The following is an 11373-nucleotide window of genomic DNA, read 5'->3' on the forward strand; positions in this document are numbered from 1 at the left end:
CCTGGTAGAACAAAGTTTTGTTTTAAGGTGATCCTTCATAGGATCAAATTGAGGAGCTGTTATGTCAAAACTTTGTTTTATTTCAATCAAGTAACCAGTTTTATCTATAAAGCACCCTTCATGTTGGAGGCAGCTCGCTGGAAACACATAATAAAGGGTTTGAACCATCCAGGGTCACAGTGTGCAGGTGCAAATACCAGAGTTGTAAAGTAAACTGAAACTGATGGAATCCTCCCCTTTGCTCATTGTAAGTGGGCTGGTGGATATTAAAAGCGATGCACCTTCATCTTTTCTTCACTTCCCTGGACCAGTCAGGGGAGTCATTGCTCATATTCTTTGCTTAATTTCTTAATAAAATAATAATCTAAATGCATTTTGATTTATTCTTGACTGACTCAGTGTTTCACCTTAGGTAAAACTTATTTCCTTAACAGCACAAAGACTTTTTAAGACAGAAATATTACATATGAAATATTTTAAATGTACTTTTACGAAATGTGGCATTAAATCCATTTCACCTCCTATATTTTACTATTTTAATCCCTGAAATGCCGTTGTACAGCACAGACAGCAATAAAACGAGCTGAACAAACTTAATGGCGCTCGATCGGTTGCTAGGTGACGTTGCTAGGTAACGGCGCAGCGCGAAACAACGGTCGGGAGATTTTTTGAATTTGGCTCATTTTCCAAATCACCAAAAAACACTAACTTATTTCCAACAAAACAGTTGGGTCTTTGTTTTTTTTAAAGCAGTTTGACGGTTTATAGAAGAAACAAAACCTAAATCTAAGCATAAAAACGTGTAAAATGTGAATTTTGCATATTAATATATGTACCGTTTACAGAAATAAACCACAACAATGTAATTTTTCCGATCTAAATACAGTGAGAATTACAGTAAATATTAATTACACTGACAAAGTTATGAAACAGTAAAATACAAATTTGTGACCAAATATTCAGAAAATAATTTGAACTTTCTCTATAGTGCCACCTGGTGGCACCAAGGCTGAATTTCAACAGAGACGACAAAAGACATGAAAAGAAAATAGAAGTTTATTGAGTTTCCGAATCCTGCTCAGCCTTCCAGTCACACAAACACAACACAAACATGAGTTAAAATCTGGACACAGTTTCTCTTGTGTCATGAAGTCTTGAAAAGAAAACTCAGTTGCAGTCACACAAAAGAGGGCGCGGCCTGTGGAGTCTATCAAAAACTGGGGGGCAAAAGTGAAAAGAAAACGTAAACACAGGTCTGGAGAGTCCGTCTCTGAAGCTCAACATAAATAAAAACAGAGGAGAGGCTAAAGTCGGATCGGTGCAGCAGAAGAACGAGCTGACGGATTCAGATTGTCGAACTCCTCAGAAATAGTTTGACATGTGTATGTTATTTATTTATGAATTAAGAGTTAGTTACTGCGGCTACGGAGGCAGCTAGAGAGCGAAAAAGGTAGAAACCAGGAGGTCAGAGTCTGTGGATGCAACCAAAACCAAAAGATTAAAGAAAACTAACATAAAGGAAAAAATCTAAGTCGGCCGAAGCGGGACCACATTGCGTTTCTAGCAAAACCTTCAGAGTGCCAACACCGACTTCAACTTCATTATTCTGGTTTGATCGTGGGCCAGAACGTGGATCAGAACCACAAGGGCTGCAGCAGAAACCGTTCAGCAGACATACACATGGATTAATCATGATATTTGATCATAACGATGATTAGAAGGCAATAAACACCAACAACTAGAAGAAACTCACACAAAGCTGTTCAGTTCAGGCGTAGGAAGCCGTTTTAGGGAAATGAAGTGACCCCGTGACCCCAGCACCAAACAAAACCTCTCCAATATCTCTGAATCCACAAAGTTCAGCGTCCGAAAAATATTTCATAAAATTTTTATAAACTTTGTGGTATGAAACCGTTGTTCATAATCACCCAATTCATTTATTTTTTAGTTTTTTTGGATCACTGATTGACTATTTTAACAAGAAAACTAAAATTTTTCAAATCTAGACTGGAGTGTCTTACAATAAATGAGTCATTTAAATCAGTTTTGATCGTTTTTGTTTGTAAAAACTCTCAAAAATAGTTTCTGTAGCCTCTAATCCAGATTAAGGATTACAACTAAACACTAAAAACAAACAAAATCTGCAAAACTACACAGGTTCGCTCTGAGCAGCAAAAACAATCAAGCTGCAAATAAAAAAAACTTTGATGGAGTTCATCCAAATATAAATCAAAATAAAATCCCCTTTATAGACAGATTTTTACCTGCTAGATGACGAAGTTAGAAGGTTAAACTCAGATGTTTGATCAAACCAAATGGCATATTTTAAATCCGATTCTGAACGTTTATTTAATAATTTTAAAATGGGACTAAATGAATATAAATGAAAAAGTATAAAGAAACATTAACATGAGCAAAGTTTAACTCCCGTCTTTGAGATTTATGAGTTTCAAGTTTTTTAGCTAAAAGTAAAAACCAAACAAGCCAGCAGGGTCAAAAGGTCACATTTACAGCTTCCTGGTTAGAGGAAAGCAAACAAAAACAAAAACAACACAAACTAAAACCAGCTGCGTTGACAAACAGCGAGACCCACAAACCATTTACCAGCGTTTTCAGTGTCTGAATGGATCAAACTGTTTCTGCGGGAAGGAGGAAATCTGCCGACATTCAGAGCAGAAGCTGCGTTTCTACCGGCGGCTGCTTTCGCATGCAGGAGGTTTTTACACATTAATTACAATTGACGACTCAGAAAGTCAGATTTCATTATTTTCTGCACCTAAAGGCAAATTTAACACAACGTTCCACACGACCGCCCCTGACATGCCTCCACGTTTCCTGTTCTGATGAGTGGCGATGAAGAGAAAGTAAAACTAAGAGCCGCCTCCCAGCAGCATCCAAACGGGAGAGGAAGCCGAGCAGAGATGGAGGATCACAGCCTGCGGCGCCACGAAGCCCCTCCACCCTCCATCCTCCATCCCTCCATCCCTCCGTCCCTCCGTCCCTCCATCCCTCCGCTTCCTCACACCTTCTGTTTTTGGCACGGATGAGTTTGGTGAATCTAAAGTGTGTGGCTCCGTCTGTGTGTGTGTGTGTGTGTGTTTCTCACCATGATGTGTAAGTGTGTGTGTGTGTTTTATTCTTCTGTCTCATTCACACTTAAATCTTTACCCTTTTTCCCTCATATGGGCTAATCTAAAGCAAAAATAATACAGTNTGAGTGGCGATGAAGAGAAAGTAAAACTAAGAGCCGCCTCCCAGCAGCATCCAAACGGGAGAGGAAGCCGAGCAGAGATGGAGGATCACAGCCTGCGGCGCCACGAAGCCCCTCCACCCTCCATCCTCCATCCCTCCATCCCTCCGTCCCTCCGTCCCTCCATCCCTCCGCTTCCTCACACCTTCTGTTTTTGGCACGGATGAGTTTGGTGAATCTAAAGTGTGTGGCTCCGTCTGTGTGTGTGTGTGTGTGTGTTTCTCACCATGATGTGTAAGTGTGTGTGTGTGTTTTATTCTTCTGTCTCATTCACACTTAAATCTTTACCCTTTTTCCCTCATATGGGCTAATCTAAAGCAAAAATAATACAGTCTTCATGATGGCGAGGGGGCATCTGGGGGAAATGCAGCTGACCCCTCTCCACGTGCTTCTTTCCTGACATTCCTTCCGCCACGTTCCTCCTCCTCCTCCTCCTCCTCGTCTTCGTCGTTGCTCCTAGCGGATGGCCTTGACGGGGCTCTTGAAGCTGGAGGCGGCTTGCAGCTGCAGCTGGTAGGCCATGGGGTGGATCTTAAAGCCGTACAGACTGCAGGAAACACACGGTGAGAGACGGACGTCAAGCAGAGACTGGCAGTTTCTGGCCCGAACCTTCAGAGCCACATGAAGGCAGAACAGAATGAAACAGTCGCTCAGGTTTTACTAACCGGGGGACGAACTGGTTGGCGGGCCTTTTGGGTCGGTACTCGGGGTGAACCATGAAGAGCATGTGGGGGAAGCCGGTGCCGAAGTAGGCCCCGTCTGTGTGGTGGTGTCTGGAGGACTTGGGTGTGTAAACGTCCATACATTTAGGGCAGTAGAGCTTCACCATGGCCTCTCCTGGGATGTCCGACAGGCCTGAGGAGGAAGGTCAACAGGAACCCAATGAAAACATCTTTTTTCTTCAATTTCTTATTTTTATTCACCAATTAGTGTGTATAGAACAAACATTACGGACAAACAAAACGAGGCTTTGATCTAGAAAAGAAATAACTGGAGGAGAGAATGAATAAGAGCAGCCAAAATAAAATAAAATTAAGAAAACACAAGGAGTTGTACATTAAAATGAAACTTTCAGGACAAAACAGAGAATAACCAGATGGAGTCTAAACAAAAACAATGAAATTGTTTAATATATTCCGTTGCTCTGTAAGAAAACTAAGACTCCACTGCACTGAACCTGATTAAAACCTCCTGGTTTCCACCAAATATTGATTTCTGAACCATTCCTGAGTTAAAACATTAATATTGTTGTTTCTAATGAATATAAACTGGTTTCTTTGCTTTATTTGAGGCCTGAAAGCTCTGCATATTGTTTGTTATTTTGACCATTTCTCATTTTCTGAAAATAAAAACAAATTTTTTACTTGGTATTTCAGAGACATGTTGTCAGAAGTTCATAGAATAAAATAAAAATGTTAATTTTACTCAAACATAAACCTATAAAAAGTAAAATCAGAGAAGCTGATCTTTTTAAGTGGTCTCTTAACTGTCTCCAGATGTTCCCCTTATGGCTGTAATTTTCTGATTTTGCATTATTATTCCCTTTTCTCTAATATTCCTAACTTAATCAAGGCATTACTTTTATTTCATGAAAACATTCCAACTCCAACAACAGAAGCAAATCAGGTTTAATCAAATAAACGTTCAGAAGAGTAAAAAGCAGCCGTCATGAATAACTCCTTCATTTGACTCACCGATGGGCAGCATGGGCTGATTCTCACAATAAACCCGGGGACAATATCCAAAGTCTCCCTGCTGGTACTTTTCCAGCTGATGACAGAAAAAAGCAAAACAGAGTCAAACTGGGAAAATTTAGCTTTCATATTTTTTAACATGAACCACATTTTAAGGCCTAAACAGAAATAAATGTTTTTTTTTCATACTTTCTAGAGTAAATAAAGACGCCATTTAATAACTGAGATATAAATAGATATATACAGACTTGGTGAGCAGAGAGATGATTATGTGTTTGACTTTGTTTTTATGTGCAAACCGTGAAAAACTTTCAGGTTCTGCAACAAAATAAGCCGTTAATATTTACTGACTACAGTAAATCAAACAAACGTATTCATGTTGATAAAATAGTCATAAAAGTGAAGAAACACATGGAGAACCCTAAACATAATCTTCATGAGAATGCTTTAAAACACCAGAGTGGGTTCAGTCAGAGGCGTTTCTGGTGTTTTACTGACTGCTACAGGAGATGCAGTTACAACAAAACAAAACTCCAGCACTAATAAAGTTTTTATGATTTTAATTTTGAAATTCAAGATCATTTGGGATAAAATCTCATTGAGTTTAGAGAAACATTTAATCTGTAACTCCTGAAGGTTTGACATTTTTACTGGTTGCAGAATCGTCCAGAAAAATGCAAGTTTAATTTGACAGGAAGATTTTGTTCCTCTACATCAGGGGTATCAAACTCATTTTTACTTTGTTCCATATCAAAGATCTGAATGTTCTTAAAGGGCCGGTTGTCCCAGAATGTGTTGATAAAACCCATTAAACTGTTAGAATATCATTAAGTTGCTGTTTCTCCAGGATTTTGTGATGGTTTTTACCTTTTTTAAAATCAAAATTGCATATTTTGTGGAGCCAAATTGGAAATGTATGTAAGACATTTTAAGAAATTTACTCTTCGTATCGATTAGGGAGTATAAAACTAAGCAAGGCAGCAGTCAGTTAAACTCAATGCTTTCACCAATTTTGAGAAAATGTTCCAGTAAAATCAGAAAAAAATGTGGAGATTTGTTGATTTTGTATAAATTTAGCAGATTTGTGGAAATCTGGAGGGACTTATTGATGTAATTTGGACCTCATAAAAAGCTGCAGTGGGCCAGATTTGGCCCCCGGGCCTTGAGTTTGACAACGCTGCTCTGCAGGACAAGTTTCAGAAATACCTGATTAAACTCTCTTTTAAATTAAAATAGCACTAAAACCAAACTGAACGTCAAAAACAACTCATTTTTCCCCGGTTCAGATTGTATTTTTATCTGAATTATAAAAGCTGAATTTCTGTTTTATTCATTTAGTCTCATATTCTGACGACATAAGGAGCAACTGAGGCTTCAATTATTATATGGTGTTTCTTTACTAATTTCCAGTCGCATCAGATCTGAAGGGAAAAAAGCATGAAGTTATGATTTCCTGTCTTGGATCCCGGAGCGTCGGGTCGAGCTGCAGGACAACAGTTTGGGTTTGGCGCCCACCATCTGCGCGATGCCTCGGTTGGTGAGGATGTAGCGAGCGTGGATGAGGCCGTAAAGCATCTCAGCCGCCTGCTCGATCAGGTCGCTCTGGTTGGGATTATCCTCCAGCTCCTCGTCTGAAGACACACAGAAAACATCTTCATCAGCTTAACATCGTGAAATACGAGGAGGAAGAGGATAAAAACGCTCTCTGGAGCAAACTGGGGGGAAAATGAAAGGAAAAGGCTTCGTTAAAAAGCTCTGATGAAAGAAAACAGATGAAAGCCAAACAGAACTACTACAGGCAGCAGTACCGACCCGGTTCCAGGTCCAGGATCATGTCCAGGGCCTGGCGATAGTGAGGAACCTGCTCATTCAGGCCCGTCAGGTTGAACTTGTCCTGGATGTAATCCTCATCCACCTGGAGTTCAGGGAAACACAGAAGACCAAACGTAAACGTCTACTGATACCGGGTCGGGCCGTGAGCTTCGATTTGGATCCGTTTGATTCTTATATAAGATTCAGTCAAACGTTTTCAGTTTTAGTTTGTTCTGAAGTTTTCTTGCTGTGAGAAAAACCCGGATAAACCGGGTCACACGTTGGGCAAATTATTAATTTAACCATTAAAGGATTTTTTATACAATATTAGAAACACATGAACAAAAACTTTTGTTTTTTAAAATATAAAATAAAAATTTCAATACCTAAAATGTGATGGCAACTTTCCTTTAGTGTACGCTTAAAAATTTGTAGCAAAAAAAACAACAACTTTCTGCTCGACTTATCAGTACAATGTAGGGCTGATCGATTATTTATTTTAATTAACCGATTAATAACTGGAGAGCAAAAGACACTTAGTGGGAGATTTTTAAAACATTTTTGTCCCAGATTAACTTTGTTACTTAAAGAGTTCTGGGTCAAACATATTTAAAGACAAAAGGTTTGGCTTTTTATGCATAAAACACAGCAGAGAGTTGAGGAATCAGACAAACAAATGCATAAGAAGATAAACTGATTGATGATAGAGAGATAAATACTTAGAAAGCTAAACAAAGGAGGATTAAAGGATGGATGGAAGGGATAAAAAGATAGGCCATGGACAAAAAGATGAGGTTTAGGAATAAAGTCAGACATAACAGCTTCCCATTTCCTTCTTTTACCATAATAAAGCAAATCTGGACAATACCTTTAATAAATGCTTATAATCTATAGTTAATCCAGCTTGTATGAACAATGAATATATCAACAAATCTTAAACGTGCCTCTGATTCAACATGACTGAATCTAATGGGGGTTTTTTTACCTCCTCATCAATTTAACTCAAACCTGAGATTCATCTAAACGTTGCCAGACGCTGAGAACTGACTGGACTTATATTAGAAGGACTAATTCTGATTTCACAATGTTTACTAAACCGAATCAGGTCAAAACAGGATCAGAATCACAATGGAAGTAGAAGATGACAAACTAAATACGTAGCATTTTATGGTTCTTATAAGTTATGACAAATCAAATTACTACAAAGAGAAAAGAAGCAAAGCAAAGAAATAATCTGGAACCAAACATGTCTTTTAATTTAGCTTTTACTGTCAACAAGGGATGAGAGTTGGGTCACTTACCTCACAAAAAAACTCATTCCCCCTCAGTCCACAGAACCAGGAAATCCACGACACTTCTTCTGAACTGCTCATCTCTAAAAATCTACAACAGGAAGCGGACAAAACCATTAAAGTCTTTAGGTCCTTTGGTTTAATCAGAATCAAAAGCAAAACTCAGGCAAACAGTTCAGAAATATTTCTAAATAATGTGTTGATCTAGAAACCACAAAACCTTACAGTAACAGTTTTTACTAACACCATTCGGTCAAAAGAAGTAGACATTAAGTTTCCCTCTCCCCGCTGTTGAATGAATAATTAACCAGAGGTTAATCAGTCATTTACTTGAGTAACATTTGGAAAAAATTAACTTTTAGGAGTAATTTTACTGCACCACACATTATATTTAAAATTGAGAAATATTACGATGAAGCATTGCAACATAAAATGCTGTTTATGTTGAAGCGAGACGTCTTATTTCACACAAGTTAGTTGTTTAAAAGTTATTTCTACCTGCTGGGGGCATTTGGAGATCAATACAATAAATACTACCCAGTCAAAGAAAGAACTTCACCCTGTTCTAACAAATGTATACAGATTACATACTGTTATCATTGGTTTCACAAATTTATATTGAAGAATTTGAAGAAAAGTGTTTCTTCTGCCTAACTTTGTTTTGTAATCATGTCTGCATTTTTCCATCTTCCTCATTAAAATACCACATAACTTTATATTCAAGTCTGTGACATAATTTTAGAAAATAAAATAAGTTATAGTCATTTACTCAGAACTCGACTGACATCTTAATTAAATACCTGTTTACCCTTAACTGAGTTGTTTCTTAGATGACTACATTTCACTTTTGAGTTAAAATATGCTGAAGGAATGCAACTGTTACCCGACTATCTACCTCAGTAATATTGTTTTCCTTTTGCAAGCTCATAAAAATGATTGCCAAAGAGGAAATTAATAGAGTACAGCACTCTTGACCCAAAATACTTTGGCTATACGAGTCAAATACTATCGAAGCTGAAATGGCTAACGCTAAACAACTAAGTCATAACCATAAGTGAAGGTTTATTTTCAAAAACCAAAACTTTTAACATTTCCTCAAACATTTCGCAATGTGTAAATTAACAGGTGTTGATTCTGATTATAAATGTGTTTTAAACAAATGCGGTGGTTGCTGAAGCCAAAGTTAGCTCGCTAGGCTAAAAACGGCTAATGGCGCAGCGTCAGAAAACAGGCCTCAAGCTAAAGACCGACTTCCGCTCGAACCCCCTTATATTCCGTTTTTTATTAAATATCCCAGTCCAATTAGAATAAATACCTACCTGTTTTTTTAACTTTTAAAGCCAGAGAAAAGCCGACTTTCAGTTACAAAGCTATCTCTCTAGTGTAAATAAAATGGACCCCCTCCCGTTTCACTAAGCAGGATCTTCTTCTCCCTATGGCGGCCGACGGCTCAGTGCTGCCCCCTACTGTTAACTTCCAGTAGTACAACACTAGTGGGGACTAAAAATAATTTCTAAAGTGATTAAAAATTAGATTTTCAGCCCTTTTTCAGTCTAATCTTGAGCAGAAAACATAATGAATTTATGAAAAAATATTCTAATGTAGGCAGATTTAAATTTGGATTGCAAAATTACAAAAATAGGAGTGGAATGAAGAAGACGTATGAATGGTTGGATGTTAGACAAACAATGGATGTTTACAAGTTTTAGAAAATTATATAGGGAATAAAGCCTAAAAATATTATTTTGCATATTTATACAGACCTGAAAAGATGTTACACATTGAGGACTATCCAATCCTGTGTAGGAATCCCTGTGATAATAATTTTGAAAATAAGTTAAAAATCTTATGTAAACAAATTATTAAAGAAAATTAAAATGGCTGAAGAAAAAGGAGCCAAACCAAAATTGATTAATATAAACACAGAAACATTAATTATATCTTGTCAGAATATGAAGCCAGTTAAGGAGAGAAATGCCAGATGACAAGAATAAAATATTAGATTAACATATTAAAACATTTAAAATATATAAGGACTTTTAATGTCAACTATTGAAAACTATTGAGTAAACTTTAATTTACTCAATAGTAAATTAAAGTGTTTTCAAGGTGTTTTCTATCTAGTCAAGAATGTCATGGTAGTGGGTATTGGGTAGTCAAAATCTGACCGGAAAATTAAAAATCTTCACATTTTCACCAGAGAAGAAGCATAAAATGCTCTAGTTTGTTTGTTCAGACCGTTTACTTCCAGGTTGGCGAAGTTCTTCAGGAGTTTTGTCACTCTTGCTTTATTTAGTGAAATTTAATAAACACATGCAACCAAGTCTGTTTTTCAGTGAGTCACTTAATGTTTGTAGTCCCGTTTACTATATTAAACTGAAAGAACAAAAACATGGCCGACATGGAGACTTTGTGTTTTCAAAGGTGTCTCATCAGTAACATTTGCACCTTGACATCTTTTACACAATATCTGAATCAACCACATATTGAACTGTGCCACACTTAAATAATTAAGAGCCGCTGGACACAAATTTACACCAAAAAAACTATTTTTAAATTGTCTGACTTTATGCTCTCGCTTCAAAAAAACAAAAACAAAAAAACGCAAAACTGTGTTTTGGTCCATTTTTGTCTAGTGTAAATCTCTTAGTCCACTTGAGACATAATTGACTTAAAAGTAACTTTTCAGCAAGATGGGAGCTTACGTGAATTTTTTAACATTGATGAAAATGTACTGGTAATATGACATTTTCCCCACAGTGAAATAAACTGCCAGTTGAAGCAGCATTTTTTCATCAGTGTTAAGGAATAATTTACTCAAAATGAGCTCCTATGTTTAGCTGGAAAGTTAGAATTTAAGTTTGGTCTTATTTCACATTTACTTTGACATTTGCACTATAAAACAAACCCTTGGCAAGATTTTGTTTTTGCAGTGAGACATCTTATCAAAATCCCCAGGAAGAGGAAATGAGTCACAATTATTTCACCAAATTGAGTTGAGTGATATTTTTAATTTAAACAGATCTACACAGAGATGCTTGTCTGCTGATTTTGTTACCTGAACCCAGACTTCCAGTCTTCATGCGGCGGCAGAGAGAACTTCAATAACGAGACTTGCGATTATTTTCCATTAAATCAAAAGTAGTTTATTTAACTTTTGCCTTCTCTGTATAACTTTATTATAATAAGACACTTCTCTGCTTGTACATTGCTCCCTTGAACTAAAAATTGCAACATTTGTTTGTGGGAATGTAAGTTGGGGTAGACAAAACTTAGATACATACCAATATACATACATGTGTGTATATTACGGCTCCTTTTTTTG

The 11373-nt window shown here is 37.2% G+C and overlaps 1 protein-coding gene across 1 annotated transcript; it reads right to left on the reverse strand.

The window, feature by feature from the left end:
• Window positions 1-3395: 3395 nt before the first annotated feature.
• Window positions 3396-9486, reverse strand: csnk2b (casein kinase 2, beta polypeptide). The gene is made up of 7 exons (XM_007575886.2): window positions 9368-9486; window positions 8058-8139; window positions 6757-6859; window positions 6460-6575; window positions 4945-5020; window positions 3916-4105; window positions 3396-3797 (listed from the first exon to the last, which is right to left on the reverse strand). Exons 2-7 carry the CDS (start codon window positions 8127-8129, stop codon window positions 3707-3709), a joined length of 648 nt encoding a protein of 215 aa, XP_007575948.1. The 5' UTR covers window positions 8130-8139; window positions 9368-9486; the 3' UTR covers window positions 3396-3706.
• Window positions 9487-11373: the final 1887 nt, after the last annotated feature.

The sequence above is a fragment of the Poecilia formosa genome, unplaced genomic scaffold (assembly GCF_000485575.1).
Source record: "Poecilia formosa unplaced genomic scaffold, Poecilia_formosa-5.1.2 Scaffold391, whole genome shotgun sequence".
NCBI lineage: Eukaryota > Metazoa > Chordata > Actinopteri > Cyprinodontiformes > Poeciliidae > Poecilia > Poecilia formosa.